Source organism: Taudactylus pleione, unplaced genomic scaffold, assembly GCF_031769625.1.
Source record: "Taudactylus pleione unplaced genomic scaffold, aTauple2 ptg000016l, whole genome shotgun sequence".
NCBI classification, from domain to species: Eukaryota; Metazoa; Chordata; class Amphibia; order Anura; family Myobatrachidae; genus Taudactylus; species Taudactylus pleione.
In genome coordinates, this window is record NW_028284418.1 from 46,380,663 (window position 1) to 46,399,850 (window position 19,188).

General features: G+C 44.0%; 1 protein-coding gene across 19 annotated transcripts in view; it reads left to right on the plus strand.

The window, feature by feature from the left end:
* Positions 1–19,188, plus strand: part of SORBS1 (sorbin and SH3 domain containing 1) — a 434,665-nt gene that overhangs the window by 386,414 nt on the left and 29,063 nt on the right. For all 19 annotated transcript variants that reach the window (XM_088475931.1, XM_088475933.1, XM_088475925.1 and 16 more), the window contains 2 exons: positions 363–532; positions 6,253–6,338. In XM_088475931.1, the coding sequence (XP_088332057.1) occupies positions 363–532; positions 6,253–6,338 (256 nt within the window). The remainder of the gene's footprint in view (positions 1–362; positions 533–6,252; positions 6,339–19,188) is intronic.

Consider the following 19,188-nt stretch of genomic DNA (forward strand, 5'->3'; position numbering starts at 1 on the left):
CAGTTAAGAAGTCTGAGAATTACTATTAAATTTCTATTGTTTTGCTTGTAATGTAAAAATAATAATATGTTCTACTCTATTTATTATACATTAATAGTTCACTTTAAAAAGTTGGTTTTATGGTGTTAAATTGTTTAAAGTGAATTGTTTAGCAGGAACTGACCTATTTAACTGAATTGTGCTGTTAATGCTCTTGACCTGCAGAGGGACTGCACCTTCATTCTTGCTGCTTGCAGACGTTTGCATTCCTTCAAGATTATGAAACAGATTAAACAAACACTAATGAACTGGAAAATAGGATTTACCCAATGTCTCCTCACTGTTTAATGTCCTGACAGCAAGTCTTGTCCTTTTCTTCCTAGTACATATACACCTAGCTACCACTTCAGCGGAGGAACCGAGACCTCGCCAGAGCCTCCGCTCTCTGAAAATGAAAGACACATCTACAAGAATGTTTTAGAAGGAGGAGATATCCCTTTCCAGGGACTGAGTGGCCTGAACAGACGCCCCTCCAGCTCTGCTTCCAATAAAGGTACTTGATCCAGAAACATCACTGTGGCATAACAGGTTTTACTTGCTGCTCTGAGACTGAGTGCACTTTGCTTGTGTGTAATATATACAGACATGTATTAATGATGACATGATATAGTCACACAGAGCATTGGAACTGTCTGCCAACATGTTTATTAGAGAATGTGAGATCACACAGTTTATTGTAACATAGAACAACTCTTAAAATTAACAGACACACTTAAGCTGGGTACACATTAGGACGACAGATCAGCCATCTGGCTGATCCGCCGTCCTATCTGACGTTTGGTAAGTGCATACACACTTACGTGTCGTTGGCCGGATGCGTCGTGCCTGACGTCACAACTGGGCGGGAAAATACATGTGCACACCCAGTTGTGATGTCAGTCACCGGCGGCCAGTGCAGCGAGTGTATGGGCGGTCGTCTGCTATCGGCTGTGCTGCACAGCCGACGTGATATGTCTGCGAACGACTTTGTTCACAGACATATCGTCTGCATACAGCATTAGGGCCTCAGTTTGCGTTAGGAGCAGAACCATCTACTGCTAGCACGTGCAAATTTGCACCTTGGCAAAACCATGTTGCGCAGCAGGGGTGCAAATGTGCGGACAGATTTAGGGCTTGGATTGTAGGTGTCTTAGCTCAACTCTAAATCACAGATTTAGTATAAAAGCTACCTAATATTTGTGTGTTGGAAACACAGACAGTATTTTCCCTGCATGGAAAATAAATAGCATTTGCACCTTTTGCAACTAAACATAGTTTCTCCGGTTTCAAATTTGCATCCTTGGTTGGATTTGCTCCTGATACTAAATGAGGTCCTATATCTCAATACATTTCAGTCTGTAGGGGGGGGGGGGGGGGGTCTGTTGCTCATGAAACATTCTAAAAGTGGGGTCACATATCTGGGTATAATCTCTAACATCTCATCACTCTTTTCATTTTAAGAGCTGCTAAAAAGTGTCACTGACGTGGATTCAGTTTAATTTTAACCTAAAGTAAAGAGACAGCTCATGTTTGTTAGAACTGTGGGCCTGATTCAGAGGCACTCGCAAAAAGTGAGTGCTCGCTCTGAATCAGGGAGGGCGCTTGTTTTTTTAGTTGTGGCATCTTGGCCGCTCGCATAGCTGTGGGTACCACCCACAGCTTATGCCAGCGGCCAGGTGATGGTCGCGATGGTCAAGACCATCGCGACCGTCGGGCTTGCGATGAGACCCTTGCGGTAGGGTCTCGTGGCCGCAAGCCCCAGTGAACTTCCTGCTCTAATAGTGCAGGAAGTTCACCTACTGACATCACTAGTGATGTCAGTAGGGCCGCCCACAAATGGAGGTGTTCCTGCAGGAACGCCTCCGTTTGCCCAGCCACTCCCCCTCCCCACCTTCCAAACGGGGCGAGCTGTCGATCAACATCGACAACCGCCCCTTTTGGATGCGAGTGCCGGAGCGAGTGCTTTTTGAGCTCGCTCCGGGGCTCGCGCATGCCGCGCGTGCACACTGGTACACCATGGACCCGCTTGCGAGCAGGTCTGAATCAGGCCCTGTGTTCTATGTATAGTGAGATGTGTAAATAAATATGTTTGTATCTAAACTATGCATTCCTGGATTGCTATGATGTGTTAATTAGATAGCTTGATTTAAAATTTGTATTATGCTGTTTGTACTTATATGATCTTACTTTTTAATTGTCATTGTTCTGCTGGATTTCTGACGAATACATTTGTTTGGCCGGTTCCTCAGATGATACAGGGGCATCTGACTGATTTAAGAAATCTGTACCATTGTCTTTAGTGGCTAATTTTAATGATGATAATAACAATTGACTAAATATGTCAGATTCCAATGCATACTTGTGTTTCTGTTTAGCATATTTACTGTTACGTTAACACAGTGCTTTTATTCTATTCTGCATGCTTGCAAATGGACTCACCAGGTGGGAATGCTCATGTATTTACACATTCCTCAGTTAACAAGCGAATATGTAATAGTAATTCATTAGGCAGTGTGTATAAGCAGAAATCTTCTTTGTCTGCTGCAAAAACGTGCATAGCTGAAATTCTGCCGTCCAGATTCAAACCTATAGTTGCTGCCCAGGACCCCTACATGTACAAGCAGGGTTCATCACTGTCTCAGCAGAAAGCACAGAGCTGCGAGAACCTGCTTGAACCTTTGGCATCAATGGAAAACAAACACTCGTGTATAAAACAAGCAGGGGGATGTGTGGAAAATATGCTGGCGAAATCCTGTAAAGATTATAAGGTAAAGTCGGGCAGCGCTATGAGCCTGCAAGAGTACAGCTTGAACTCTGCAAAATGTTCTTTCCCATCCAATTTCAGATCAGGTGGCCCAGAATTCAATATGATGTACAGAGATATGCACAATATTAACCGCACCACCTTGTTCAACTCCTCATCCTGTTCCAGTGTTAGAGACATTGCAAGCCATTTTGAGAATGAAGGAAAGTACGGAGACTGTCATAAGTTTGGACTAGAGGGTTCCAAAAATGTCCCTAAGCACACAGTGTCTTCCCGGGTAACAGCATTCGAACAACTAATTCAGAGGTCCAGATCAATGCCTTCTCTAGACATATCCAATGAACAAAGCTTTTCGCCTACACCGTCACAATCTAGAACAGGGATACCATCTGCCTCCTCTGCTGAATCTCTCGTAGACATTCCAATGAAGAATACAGATGAAGATGTACAGCCGCCATTGCACACCAACTCTGACCCTAAGAGTAATGTAGAAGAGAGGACTTCTGACCTGAGTGACAACACTTATACTGACGGCCTTTCCGGCTGCACAGATGAGACTGACCACCTTTCTAACGCATCGAGTGACAGTTGCAACAATCCCATCAAACCACCCCAGAAATCTAAAATTAACACCTGCAAGAGTTCCTGCCCCGCTTCTTACACAAGATTCACAACTATCAGGAGGCATGAACAGAAAATGGCCAAGAACTCTCATTTAAAATCAGATACGCAAGTTGATCGGCTGATTTTTCAGAGAAATATATATCTTATAAGCCCTCTTCCATTCAAGTTAAAAAAACCATTACAGAACAGTCCCAAAAATTCTTCCGATACATCAGAAAAGAATGGTGGCGTGATAGAGCCATCAAGAGAGAGTCAACCAGACCACAAGCCTAGGCCATCAGAAGACATTGAGGAGAAGCCTCGACTCCCTACACGACAGTCTTCATTTGAAATTGTGGAAAGACTGAGCTGTCTAAACATTAACAGTTTTGAGCATGACAATACTAATCTAGAAGATCATTGTTCAGACTCTCTTAATAATGGAGATATTGTCTCATTTCCTTTATGTTACAATTTGGATTCAAACAACAACAGTCAGCCGAGTGAAGGTGGAGCAGTCACAGGAGGTGGAGTTTTTCTGCATCTTGCCAATATGTGACACTTCATCTTTGTGACAGACCATCTCTACCTGTCATCCACCTTCATTTCCTCTTGAATCCACATCTGTGCTTACCGTCTGTGTTCCTTCTGAGCTGACATTTACATGGGTTTGATCCAAAGTGCAGTGTGTAAACAAGCAGCTTATCCTCCCTCTTAATTTCGGTTCCAGATGATTACCAAATCACAGCCAGTCCACATAGATTGCTTGGCTGTTGGTAAATGGAGCACTAGAATTAAATAACCATGTATAGTTTAGGTATCACCAGTAATTTCCAAGGCATACACATGATGCTGTCTCATTGAGGAATGCAGTGAAATCAACTACACGTATAGCAACTGTGTGTTTTGTTCAGCGTCTTCCTTCAGGAGCCTCTAGTTTAGCTCAAGTCCACCTACATATAATGCTCATTATGATAATGCTCATTAGGATATTTTATGCCAGATTCCATCTAGATTTGTTTAAATTAGAAATGCACCAAATCTGTTTTAGACCAACCAAATGGGTTGACAAAGGTTTCTGCCAGATCATCCTCAAACTCTAAATGTGTATTTTGAAATTGAGCAGAAAGAGCCTAGGTCAGGGGTAGGAAACCTGTGGCATTCTAGCTTCTGTTGAACTACACACCCCAACATGCCCTACCACAGTTTTGCAGTTAGGGCATGCTAAAACTGTGATAGGGCATGCTTGGATGTGTAGTTCCACAGCAGCTGGAGTGCCACAGGTGGCCTACCTCTGGCCTAGATGATGTATTTTTATCTGTAATTCAGCATCTGGAAGTGATAATTTGAGTATTGAAATCAGGACATGGATTTGTTTAACCAAATTTGGCTAAACTCAAATATTGCTAAAAAAAAAAACATTGGGGCTCATTTGGTAGTGGGCACATTTTCACATTGACCTTACATAGGCAAAGATGCATGCAGGAAAAAGCATGCTTATGTGTCTATATATTGAGTTGGACGCATTTCGCCATCTCTATGTCAGGTGTACAGGTATTTATACTTACCCATCTTGACAGTGTAGAGATGTGGGTTGACAGTGTTAGTAGTAAAGTCGCATTACCCTGTTTGTACTTAATGTAATAATGTGATGTCATATATATGACAGAATAATGTTCTAACAGTTATTAATAAATGTGAAAGCCGCATTTTTAATAAAAAATATAATTAAATAAAAACTCCTCCGGATCTGTTCTTTTCCCCTTTTAAAAAAAAATTTCCTGCAGTAGACCAAATGGAAATTTATTTTATTATTTATTTATTACCAGTTATTTATATAGAGCACACATATTCTGCAGCGCTTTACAGAGAATATTTGTCCATTCACATCAGTCCCTGCCCCAGTGGAGTTAAAATATGTTCCCTATCACATACACACACACTTACACACTAGGGTTAATTTTTGTTGGAACCCAATTAACCTACCAGTATATTTTTGGAGTGTGGGAAGAAACCGGAGTAATCGGAGGAAACCCACACAAGCACAGGGAGAATATACAAACTCCACACAGTTAGGGCCATAGTGGGAATCGAACCCACAACCTCAGTGCTGTGAGGCAGTAATGCTAACCATTACACCGTCTGTGCTGCCCAATGTCAATTAAGTATTGCAAATAGACCACCGCCACTGCGTATATGATAACCAACACGTTAATGAGTTGAGTACTGTCAGCTAGAGGGGTCTATTTGTTATCAGCCAATCAGAAGTGACTAGATGGAGCTGCTGTCATCATCATCATCAATGTTATTGTAGCACCAACCCTGCGTGTATCTGTGGGTATGTCCTTCTCTGATTTGTGTGGGAATGACAGCAGCATGTCCGCTCAGTATTACACCCCCAGCTCCTGTACCGCCTCTCTAGATGTACGTCAGCATTACTCTATTTATATCACATATGCGCAGTATGCAAATGCGTAGCTCATGCAAAAAATGTACTTCCCTGTCACTGTAAATGAGCCCCTTTGTGTTCTAACAAACGATGGAATTGAACCCTTGATTTGGTGCATCCCTATGAAAACCCAGTTTAATCCAATAGCTGTGTTATGTCTATACTCCGTTTTGTCCTCTCTGAGACGGCATCATAGTGTTTAGGACAAATTGCTGGTCAGTTACTCGTACCCTTCCTCATGCTCTTTTGATCGGTGTCAGCAGGATCACAAACAAGTGTTTTGAAGAGTTTGGTTGCAGTGATGCTGTTTCTAGTGACTTAGATACATGACTGACACTGTCCTGTGTGCTGTCTCCGTCTTGTGTGCGCCCCTCTCATGAATATCGTGCACTAACTGGACTTTGTTGTTTTGGAGTAGATTCTGAATCTCCAAGGTATTTCACACCACTGGAATACATGGATCACCCTGAAGAATACGTGCGTCGGCGCTACGACAGCAAAGAGGTATTCTGCCCATTATTACAGACATGACCATTTTATTGCATATGTTAGGTTACATACAAACAAACAATGCATGATACTGACGTGATGTAAAGTGTGGCATGATTTACTATAAAGTAAGTTCCAGTTACGGTGTAGGTTTTCATTTGTCATTTACTTAGTAGTAAACTTTATAGACCTATGTTAGACGTCTAATAGAGAGCTGAGACATACCCGATAGTCTATTATGGAGGAAGATTTCATTTCTGCGCACACTACACTTCCTGTGCTGCAGAAAGCAGGCACAAACATTGTGGTTAAAAAGGCTTTTTAAGAGTCAACATGACATTCTTCAAGTTCATTTTTTTGGTATATAATTACTTATCCGAGTATGTTAATGAAGTAACCAGATTGTTCAATTACACACAATTCCTAAATATAAAAGTTAGTACCATGGCGTTGTAAGGAATTTTACTGCAGCGATGTGTTGGAGGATTCCCATGGTAATAGATCTCATTACTAGGGAAGTGCAGATTCATGGCAGGGAGGTAACCCTATGGCATTGTGTGTAAGGGAGTAAATGGTTTCTGTAGTCTTATGATGGAAATGTTGGTACAAAAGCTTTGTCAGTCACCAATATGAACTACTCCACTGATAGATGTGCAGAAAATATATAAAGATATGTACTTCATATATATAATGACCTCACTGTATCTCAGGTGGCTAGATTGGTATACCCCCTGCTGTTCTCCTCACATTCGCTCCAGCAAGACTAGGAAACTTCAGAATGTCTTGGAATGCCTAAATGTATTCTGTAAAGTAGACTACATGTTGTATCTAATAGCAACACATTCCATACTAGCAGTCTTTTTATTTTATTTTGTAGTTGATATTACTACTAGTAAAATATCTCTGAAAATACAGAGGTTTATTTACTAACATTTACCAAAACACATGAGTACATGATAAGCAGATACTGATTTTGCCTACCTTATTTTCATATAAATTGGGATATGTCAAGGCCCCAAAATCATAGTTTTAGTATATCAAAATCCTATTGGAAAAAACTGCCTGCATACTTAAGTGTACTCTCTGTGCCTCTCTGCACACCTATGTGCTCTCCCAGTGCCTCTCTGCACACCTATGTGCTCTCCCAGTGCCTCTGTGCACACCTATGTGCTCTCCCAGTGCCTCTCTGCACACATATGTGCTCTCCCAGTGCCTCTGTGCACACCAATGTGCTCTCCCAGTGCCTCTCTGTACACCTATGTGCTCTCCCAGTGCCTCTCTGCACACCTATGTGCTCTCCCAGTGCCTCTCTGCACACCTATGTGCTCTCCCAGTGCCTCTCTGCACACCTATGTGCTCTCCCAGTGCCTCTCTGCATACCTATGTGCTCTCCCAGTGCCTCTCTGCACACCTATGTGCTCTCCCAGTGCCTCTCTGCACACCTATGTGCTCTCCCAGTGCTTCTCGGCACACTCCCAGTGCCTCTCTGCACATCTAAGCGAATTCCCAGTGCCTCTCTGCACACCAATGCACACTCTCTATGCCTCTCTGCACACCTATGTGCACTCCCAGTGCTTCTCTGCACACTCCCAGTGCTTCTCTGCACACCAATGCATACTCTCTATGCCTCTCTGCACACCTATGTGCACTCCCAGTGCTTCTCTGCACACTCCCAGTGCCTCTCTGCACACCTAAGCATACTCTCTGTGCCTCTCTGCACACCAATGCACACTCTCTGTGCCTCTCTGCACACCTATGCGCACTCTCAGTGCCTCTCTGCATTGCTTTCTGTTATTTGCTGAAACGTGAATGGGAGAACAGTGCTTTATAACCGTTGTAAAATAGCTGATGTGCTTGCGACATGCAATAGTTGAAATTTTTGCAGATACTCATTGCTATTTCTGTAGGTTATGTTTAACAAATGCTACAGGTCCATACTTGTTTGTTGAGCAATTGCGGTCTGCAGTAAGCAGTTCTAGGAATGTTGATGTACTGCGTTCTTATTCATATAACATTTTACTGTATTTAAAATCACAATATTGTGCATTGCGCACTCTCTATCACTCTATTGTGCATTGTGCAGTCTATTGTGTATATGTACTGTAGCGATTCCAGTGGCTTATACCAAACTAATTTGTCAGGTAAGAGGCTAAACAATGCTTCTCCAGCTGTGACATTTCCCAGAGATAATTGGGGAAAGGAATGTATCAAACCTTCTAAAAAGGACAGATAGAACAGTTGCCTATATCATCAAAACAGCTTGTAGCTGTCAGTTTTTAGAATGTACTACAGTAGACACATTATAACTAGAAGCTGATTGGTTGCTGTATATGAAACTTCTTCACTTATTCTCTTTAGAAAGTTTGATATATCTCCCCTTTGATCCCTTAGTGGATAACCCCTGACATATAAAGTTATTTACTAAAGGTTAATTTATTACATTCATGTAGCCAGGCCCTACTTTGTGTCTCTATTGGAAATCTGCAATTTAGATTGCTTGTTTTCATAGAATTTAAACACCAGAAGTACCTAGATTGCTATGATTACATTGGTAATGGTTTGTAGTGCTGTTTTACAGAATTTGAATATAGCGCTGGTTGTTTTAGCAGTAAAACGTGCTCTCTGTCTGAAGCAATTGGGACAGTGACATTTGATCTCAAACATCAGTGGGTTGTACTTCCCCCCCCACCTCAAAAAAACCCCATGCAAATATATATATATATATATATATATGTATATATTAGGGGTGAGCGGGTTCGGATTTCTGAAATCCGAACCCCCCCGAGTCCGATCCGAGTCAGGCTCGACTTTTCCCGCCTGACTCGGATCTGACATCGAGGCAAAACGTCATCATCCCGCCTTCCGAGTCTCGCGGGTTTTGGATCCTATATAAGGTACCCGCGTCGGCGCCATTTTCTCACTCGGCTGTGGACAGTGAAGAGGGAGGGTGGGAGTTAGTGCTGTGTAGTGTAGTGTAGTGTAGTGCTGCTGTTGTCCACTACTTCAAAGTCCATAGGGGCTGGCTGTGTTGTGCTGTGCTGCTGTTGTTAATAGGGGCTGTGTCCACTACTTCAAAGTCCATAGGGGCTGGCTGGACTGTGTTGTGCAGTCAGTTCCAAAGTCCTGTGCAGTGTCCCAGTCCTAAAGGGGTGCTGTAGTGTTGTCCAGGGGGTGCTCTGTCCATCAGGGGTGCTCCCCCCAAGTGCTAAAAAAATAATATATTTTCTGTGTTTGTGAATTGTGTGCGCAGTAGCCGCACGTGCATCAACAAAGTAGTGCCAAGCGTGCGCCTGTGTCATAAGTAAAGGGCCGGCTGGCTTGACCGTTAAGGGTGCTGTAACCCCCGAAAGTACACTCCAGTCCAAACCAAAAAAAAAATTATTTTCTGTGTTTGTGAATTGTGTGCGCAGTAGCCGCACGTGCATCAACAAAGTAGTGCCAAGCGTGCGCCTGTGTCATAAGTAAAGGGCCGGCTGGCTTGACCGTTAAGGGTGCTGTAACCCCCGAAAGTACACTCCAGTCCAAACCTAAAAAAAAATTATTTTCTGTGTTTGTGAATTGTGTGCGCAGTAGCCGCACGTGCATCAACAAAGTAGTGCCAAGCGTGCGCCTGTGTCATAAGTAAAGGGCCGGCTGGCTTGACCGTTAAAGGGTGCTGTAACCCCGGAAAGTACACTCCAGTCCAAACCAAAAAAAAATTATTTTCTGTGTTTGTGAATTGTGTGCGCAGTAGCCGCACGTGCATCAACAAAGTAGTGCCAAGCGTGCGCCTGTGTCATAAGTAAAGGGCCGGCTGGCTTGACCGTTAAGGGTGCTGTAACCCCCGAAAGTACACTCCAGTCCAAACCTAAAAAAAAATTATTTTCTGTGTTTGTGAATTGTGTGCGCAGTAGCCGCACGTGCATCAACAAAGTAGTGCCAAGAGTGCCCCTGTGTCATAAGTAAAGGGCCGGCTGGCTTGACCGTTAAAGGGTGCTGTAACCCCCGAAAGTACACTCCAGTCCAAACCAAAAAAAAATTATTTTCTGTGTTTGTGAATTGTGTGCGCAGTAGCCGCACGTGCATCAACAAAGTAGTGCCAAGCGTGCGCCTGTGTCATAAGTAAAGGGCCGGCTGGCTTGACCGTTAAAGGGTGCTGTAACCCCTGAAAGTACACTCCAGTCCAAACCAAAAAAAAATTATTTTCTGTGTTTGTGAATTGTGTGCGCAGTAGCCGCACGTGCATCAACAAAGTAGTGCCAAGCGTGCGCCTGTGTCATAAGTAAAGGGCCGGCTGGCTTGACCGTTAAGGGTGCTGTAACCCCCGAAAGTACACTCCAGTCCAAACCTAAAAAAAAATTATTTTCTGTGTTTGTGAATTGTGTGCGCAGTAGCCGCACGTGCATCAACAAAGTAGTGCCAAGAGTGCGCCTGTGTCATAAGTAAAGGGCCGGCTGGCTTGACCGTTAAAGGGTGCTGTAACCCCCGAAAGTACACTCCAGTCCAAACCAAAAAAAAATTATTTTCTGTGTTTGTGAATTGTGTGCGCAGTAGCCGCACGTGCATCAACAAAGTAGTGCCAAGCGTGCGCCTGTGTCATAAGTAAAGGGCCGGCTGGCTTGACCGTTAAGGGTGCTGTAACCCCCGAAAGTACACTCCAGTCCAAACCTAAAAAAAAATTATTTTCTGTGTTTGTGAATTGTGTGCGCAGTAGCCGCACGTGCATCAACAAAGTAGTGCCAAGCGTGCGCCTGTGTCATAAGTAAAGGGCCGGCTGGCTTGACCGTTAAAGGGTGCTGTAACCCCCGAAAGTACACTCCAGTCCAAACCAAAAAAAAATTATTTTCTGTGTTTGTGAATTGTGTGCGCAGTAGCCGCACGTGCATCAACAAAGTAGTGCCAAGCGTGCGCCTGTGTCATAAGTAAAGGGCCGGCTGGCTTGACCGTTAAGGGTGCTGTAACCCCCGAAAGTACACTCCAGTCCAAACCTAAAAAAAAATTATTTTCTGTGTTTGTGAATTGTGTGCGCAGTAGCCGCACGTGCATCAACAAAGTAGTGCCAAGAGTGCCCCTGTGTCATAAGTAAAGGGCCGGCTGGCTTGACCGTTAAAGGGTGCTGTAACCCCCGAAAGTACACTCCAGTCCAAACCAAAAAAAAATTATTTTCTGTGTTTGTGAATTGTGTGCGCAGTAGCCGCACGTGCATCAACAAAGTAGTGCCAAGCGTGCGCCTGTGTCATAAGTAAAGGGCCGGCTGGCTTGACCGTTAAAGGGTGCTGTAACCCCTGAAAGTACACTCCAGTCCAAACCAAAAAAAAATTATTTTCTGTGTTTGTGAATTGTGTGCGCAGTAGCCGCACGTGCATCAACAAAGTAGTGCCAAGCGTGCGCCTGTGTCATAAGTAAAGGGCCGGCTGGCTTGACCGTTAAAGGGTGCTGTAACCCCCGAAAGTACACTCCAGTCCAAACCAAAAAAAAATTATTTTCTGTGTTTGTGAATTGTGTGCGCAGTAGCCGCACGTGCATCAACAAAGTAGTGCCAAGCGTGCGCCTGTGTCATAAGTAAAGGGCCGGCTGGCTTGACCGTTAAAGGGTGCTGTAACCCCCAAAGTACACTCCAGTCCAAACCAAAAAAAAATTATTTTCTGTGTTTGTGAATTGTGTGCGCAGTAGCCGCACGTGCATCAACAAAGTAGTGCCAAGAGTGCGCCTGTGTCATAAGTAAAGGGCCGGCTGGCTTGACCGTTAAAGGGTGCTGTAACCCACAAAGTACACTCCAGTCCGAACCAAAAAAAAATTTATTTTCTGTGTTTAGCCGCACGTATATATCAAATCGATATAACATAAATGGAGGACCAAACTTTCTCCGATAAAAATAAAATAGAGAAAGATCAAGAACCACTTCCTCCTAGTGCTGAAGCTGCTGCCACTAGTCATGACATAGACGATAACATGCCATCAACGTCGTCTGCCAAGGCCGATGCCCAATGTCATAGTAGAGGGCACATACAATCCCAAATGGCAAAGTTCAGGAAAATGACCTTGAAAAAGACATTTAAATCAGCTGAAGAGAAACGTAAACTTGCCAATATGCCATTTACGACACGGAGTGGCAAGGAACGGCTAAGGTCGATCCCTAGTATGTTCATGACTAGTGGTTCAGCTTCACATGACGATGGAAGCACTCCTCCCACTAAAAAAATCAAAAGAGTTAAGCTGGCAAAAGCACAGCGAAGAACTGTGCTTTCTAAGAAGATATCACAAATCCCCAAAGAGAGTCCAAGTGTGGTGGTGGTTGCGATGCCTGACCTTCCCAGCACTGGACGGGAAGAGGTGGCTCTTTCCACCATTTGCACGCCCCCTGCAAGTGCTGAAAGGAGCACCCACAGTCCACTTGCTGATATGCAAATTGAAGATGTCACTGTTGAAGTACAACAGGATGAGGATACTGGTGTAGCTGGCGCTGAGGAGGAAGTTGGCGAGGAGGATTCTGATGGTGATGTGGTTTGTTTAAATCAGGCTCCGGGGGAGACAGTTGTTGTCCGTGGGATGAAAAAGCCCATCACGGTCATGCCTGGGCAGAAGACCAAACATTCCACCTCTTTGGTCTGGCAATATTTCTATCCAAATCCGGACAACAACTGTCTTGCCATATGTACCATATGTAAAGGTGAAATAAGTAGGGGTAGGGACGTCAACCACCTAGGAACATCCTCCCTTATACGGCACCTGCAGCGCGTTCATAAAAAGTTACTGTCAAGTTCAGAAACTTTGGCTCAGACCGTAAGCAGTCCAGGGACACCTAAATCCCGTTGTCCTGTTGTATCCAAGCGCCTGCAAACCACACCGTCAACTCCCTCCTCGTCAATTTCCTCCTTAGTCAGGATCGGAAGTAGTCCTGCAGGCCATATCACTGGCATGACTGACTCTCCTATCGGGATTCCTCCGGAGGATCCTGCATTGCTACGCCTACTGCTGCCGCTGCTGCTGTTGCTGCTGCTGCTGGGAGTCGTTCATCATCCCAGAGAGGAAGTAGGAACACCACTACTTTTACTAAACAATTGACCCTCCAACAGTCCTTAGCGAGGAGGATGAAGTACGACAGCAGTCATCCTGAAGCAAAACGTATAACTGAGGCCTTGACTGCTATGTTGGTGTTAGACGTGCGTCCGGTATCCGCCATTAGTGCAGTGGGATTTAGACAATTGATGGAGGTAGTGTGTCCCCGGTTCCAAATCCCGTCTAGATTCCACTTCACTAGGCAGGCGATACCGAGACTGTACAGAAACGTCAGAAAAAGTGTCCTCAGTGTCCTGAAAAATGCCGTTGTACACAATGTCCACTTAACCACGGACATGTGGACAAGTGGAACAGGGCAGACTAAGGACTATATGACTGTGACAGCCCACTGGGTAGATGTATCACCTTACGCAGCAACAGCAGCAGCGTCACCAGTAGCAGCATCTCAGAAACGCCAGCTCGTTACAAGGCAGGCTACGCTGTGTATCACCGGTTTCAGTAAGAGGCACACCGCCGACAACCTCTTAGAGAAACTGAGGGAAATCATCGCCCAGTGGCTTACCCCACTTAGACTCTCCTGGGGATTTGTGATATCTGACAACGCCACCAATATTGTGCGGGCATTACATCTGGGCAAATTCCAGCACGTCCCATGTTTTGCTCACACAATAAACTTGGTGGTGCAGAATTTTCTGAAAAGCGACAGGGGCGTGCAGGAGACGCTTTGGGTGGCCCGAAAAATTTCTGGCCACTTTCGCCATTCAGCGACTGCGTGCCGAAGACTGGAGCGCCAGCAAACACTCTTGAACCTGCCCCGCCATCACCTGAAGCAAGAGGTTGTGACGCGGTGGAACTCAACCCTCTATATGCTTCAGAGGATGGAGGAGCAGCAAAAGGCCATACAAGCCTATACATCCACCTATGACATAGGCAAAGGAGGGGGTATGCACCTGACTCAAGCGCAGTGGAGAATGATTTCCGTGTTGTGCAAGGTTCTTCAGCCCTTCGAACTTGCCACACGTGAAGTCAGTTCAGACACTGCCAGCTTGAGTCAGGTCATTCCCCTCATCAGGCTTTTGCAGAAGCAGCTGGAGAAAGTGAAGGAGGAGCTAAGACGGAGCGATTCCGCTCGGCATGTGGGACTTGTGGATGAAGCCCTTCATTCGCTTTGCCAGGATTCCAGGGTGGTCAATCTGTTGAAATCAGACCACTACATTTTGGCCACCGTGCTCGATCCTAGGTTTAAAGCCTATGTGGTGTCTCTCTTTCCGGCCGACACAAGCCTGCAGAGGTGCAAAGACCTGCTGGTGAACACACTGTCAGCTGAAGCGGAACGTGACACGTCAACGGCTCCTTCTTCATTTTCTCCCGCAACTGGGGCTGCCAGGAAAAAACTTAGGTATCCTAAGCAACCCGCTGGCGGTGATGCAGGGCAGGCAGGACCAAGTTTGGACATCTGGTCCGGACTGAAGGACCTGGCAACAATTTCTGACATGTCTACTGTCACTGCATATGATACTGTCACCATTGACAGAATGGTGGAGGATTACATCGGTGACAGCATCCAAGTAGGCATGTCAGACAGTCCATACCTGTACTGGCAGGAAAAAGAGGCAATTTGGAGGCCCCTGTACAAACTGGCTCTATTTTACCTGAGTTGCCCCCCCTCCAGTGTGTACTCCGAAAGAGTGTTTAGTGCAGCCGGGAACCTTGTCAGCGAAAGGCGTAGGAGGTTGCTTCCACAGAATGTGGAGAAGATGATGTTCATCAAAATGAATTATCAGCTCTTCCAGGGAGACCAGCCTCCAGAAGGTACAGAGGGACCTGTGGTGGTGGATTCAAGTGGGGACGAGTTAATACTTTGTGAGGATGAGGATGTACACACTGAAGAGGGTGAGGAATCGGTGGATGAGGAGGATGAGGATGACATCTTGCCTCCGTAGAGCCAGTTTGTGCAGGGACACATTAATTGCCAGCTTGTTTTGTGGGGGCCCAAACGAACCAATCATTTCAGCCACAGTTGTGTGGCAGACCCTGGCGCTGAAATGATTGATTTGTTAAAGTGTGCATGTCCTGTTTATACAACATAAGGGTGGGTGGGAGGGCCCAAGGACAATTCCATCTTGCACCTCTTTTTTTCTTTGCATTATGTACAGTTTGGGGCCTAGTTTTTCTAACTGCCATCCTGCCTGCCACTGCAGTGTCACTCCTAGATGGGTCACGTGTTTGTGCCGCCCACTCGTGTCGCTTAGCATAGTCATCCAGCTACCTCGGTGCAACCTTTTGGACATAAAAACACTATTGTGAGGTGTGAGGTGTTCAGAATAGACTGGAAATGAGTGGAAATTAAGGTTATTGAGGTTAATAATAGCATAGGAGCAGAAAAACCTACAAATTCTGTGATTTTAGCTGTTTTTATGCTTTTTTTCAAAAAAATACAGATCCAAAACACAAAACCCAGAACCCAAAACACGGAAGGGTGGTTTTGGCAAAACCAATCCAGATCCAAAACACGAAGAAAGATCCAGATCCAAAACCAAAACACAAAACACGAAAAGTGGCCGGTGCACACCCCTAGTATATATATATATATATATACTGTGTGTGTATGTATGTATGTATGTATGTATGTATGTATATATATATATATATATATATATATATATATATATATATGTATATTGTATAGTTTACATTCCTAAAGTTTTAATTTCTATAGATTATTTCTGGGGAGGAAGACCTAAAGCTATGTACATGAGGAATTGACATGTAGGCTGCTATTATGAATTCCATAATATGACATCATGTAATTATATCCTCCTGCCCATTAATCATTAGGTTAGAGGCCGTAATCCCAAAATTGCTCAGTGCACCTGTTCCACATACTTTGTTAGTCTAAATTGTGAGTGAGGTGTGGCCTATTATGCTGGAGAACAGGTAGAAAATATAATGCCCAAATGCCACAATGTGTTATCCAGACTGCTAACCCAACTGCTTAGTGGGTTGTATGTTTAAATGGTAGTCTACCAACCATAATGTTTTTTTTGTTGTTTTTGTGGATCCCACTTTACAATCTTTATATACTACAAGTATATAGTGTCTTTAATGGTATATATTACAGAATGTATTGTCCAAGACATGGGGATTGACATAACCCTTGGTTGCTATGGGCAACATCTCTTTTAAAAATTCACTTCTAAAAATGATCACATTAGTAAATTTACCCCCTAGAGTCACGCTGGCGAGGTCTTCTGCCAATAACAGCCACCCACTGTTCACTTAGAGCTGGTCACAATCACCGGTACTTGGTTGGCTGCCTGATCTTAAACTCTGTATAGTAGGGGCTTACACAGTGAACCTGATGACCACAAGATCTTATGCGGCTGATGATGGTTCAGATGGCAAGGCTAAATTGGCCGATGTATGGCTTTGGTGGCCGGATGCTGCTTAGGAAGGCAAATTGTTGCTTTGAGAGCCAAGGTGTGGCACCGGTGACAAGATGCGGCTTTGAGAGCCGGGGTGCGGTCTTGAGGGCCCAGATGCGACACTGGTGCCGAGGTGCAGCTGTGAGAGCCGAGATGCGACCTTGAGCACCGAGGTGCGACACTGTGGCGAGGTGTGGCCTTGAGGGCCGAGGTGCGGCACTGGTGCCGAGGGGTGGCCTTGAGGGCCGAGGTACGGCACTGGTGCCGAGATGACCTGGAAGAAGACAGAGGCTGCTAGATGGTAAACGTTTCTTACGGCTGGAACACTGCTCTGGATGTTAACAGCAGAGTTAAAGGGATTCCAGGGAGTAAGCAATACTGACATTACTCACAATTTGCTTTCTTGTCTACATGCATATAAGAAATCATCATCAGTCAGATTCCCCTTTAGAACGAACCAGATGCCTCAAACAAAAAACAAGGTCTAGCTCCTTATAGAATAGTTTATTTAATGAGACATAAGGGAAAAACATATAAAATGCAACAATAATACAACAAAAATATTAAAATAACCACCCATGGTTGTTGAGAAGACATATTTCATAGATGGTACTGGACTCTCCATCCCTGGGAAAACAACAGGAGGTCCTCAGAATTATGACTCCTTTCTCAATCTCCCAGTCTCCTTCACCTGTTTATCCACCAACGTGTTTTGATTGCTTGAGTCTTTTTCAAGGTGTCGACACCTTGAAAAAGACTAAAGCAATCGAAACGCGTTAGTGGTTAAGCTCTTGAAATAAGGTATTTACCATTGACTATCCGGCACGCCTTCTCACCAGCCTTTGGTGGATATTTTTTGTTGTATTATTGTAGCATTTTATATGTTTTGTCACTAATGTTTCACTGAAAAATACAACACTATAAGGAGCTACCCCTGTTTTTTTTATTTAAGGCATCTGGACTATTTTAAAGAGGAATTTGACTGATGAGGATTTCTTACATGCAACATGTGAGTAGTTCCAGTATTCCTTGCTCCCTGGATTCTCCTTAATTACCACACAAAAAATGTTTCCTTCTGTTTCTTGAAGGTCAAGATGAGGACCCTTTTTCACTGAGATTGATTTGGACTTTTGAGACTGTATTTCTCTCTATACCTTGATTTGGGGAGCGCTCTACTACACCTTTTTGTCTTAAGATTTCATTTAATTGCTCCCTAAGGGTCATTTATGCGCCACAGAAGTGAAACGGCATCACATATATTCTTTTGCAATGCCAATCTTACTGTTGCACAATCACACATAGTTTTAGAAGGCAATGCATGTTTTTGTAGGCCAAAAATGGTGGCATCTATGGATGTGCAAAAATTGCACCAACTGAAGGCAGGAAATGGATAGGTTTAGGGTGATATCTGCTGAGTTTGATTTAACTTATGCTCAAACCAGACCGAAATTTAGGAGACAAATGTCGATATTTATAAAAGTGGACGAGGCAGTAGGGTGACTTTGACGTTTCAGCTTTTAGACCATGCACATTTTTCAGAGAATCCACAAAAGTAGATCCAGGTTGATTTTACAGAGGTATATTTAAATGCTGTGAAATTGGCATTCCCATTTAACATCAAGTAAACACACTAGCGTACATAAAGAAGCATTGCAGGTTCACAGATTTTATGGTTCATAAATGGCCCTTTACTCCTTGTTTGCCCATGGTTGAGGTAGAGTTACAATAGCAAAACATTTCAAGACTGTAGTTTGACAGTTGGCCTTAAAGCTGCAATACCACCTATTTTCCTAAAGTGCCCCCTTACTAGAGCCACAGGGATGTTATATATGCAGCTGTTTTAACTTGGGCTAAAAAAGCACACCATCTCTTATGGCATTGGTAGAAGGGGGGTGAGGCTGAGAACCACTCATACAAAGTCAACAAACATTTCACTAGGGTGGACAAAACTTTAAAGTAATTATAGAAATGTTTATACTGCCAGTTGGTGCTTTGAAAAAGGAATAGTTTCCACAAATAAAATAAAATATGGACACAAGAAGACTTGTCCAGGGTTACATGAAGCTGACATTGTATTTCAAAGCAAGGTCTATGCACCTCTTGATTGAGCCAGTGAATGCCTTAAATGAGGTTTCCACCTTCAGATGAGTTACATTTCTTGGCTTGTGAATGTCTTCCTGCAACTTCTACTAAATGCACTGTATTTTCTTTCTTGCTTCATTCTGGCCCTTACTAGCTTATTTTTGATGCTTTCGGACACTACACAAAGCTAATCTCCGGATGTAATTTTTGTCTTGTCCCAGGGCAATGATGTAAATAACTGTTACATGACATAAGGAAGCTAGTAAGAAAAAATAATATATTTAGGAAAGTTACACGGTGATATGTACAAGCCAAATATTAGGTTTATCTGTGGCTTCTATTGCAGGCGTTGTGGTGAT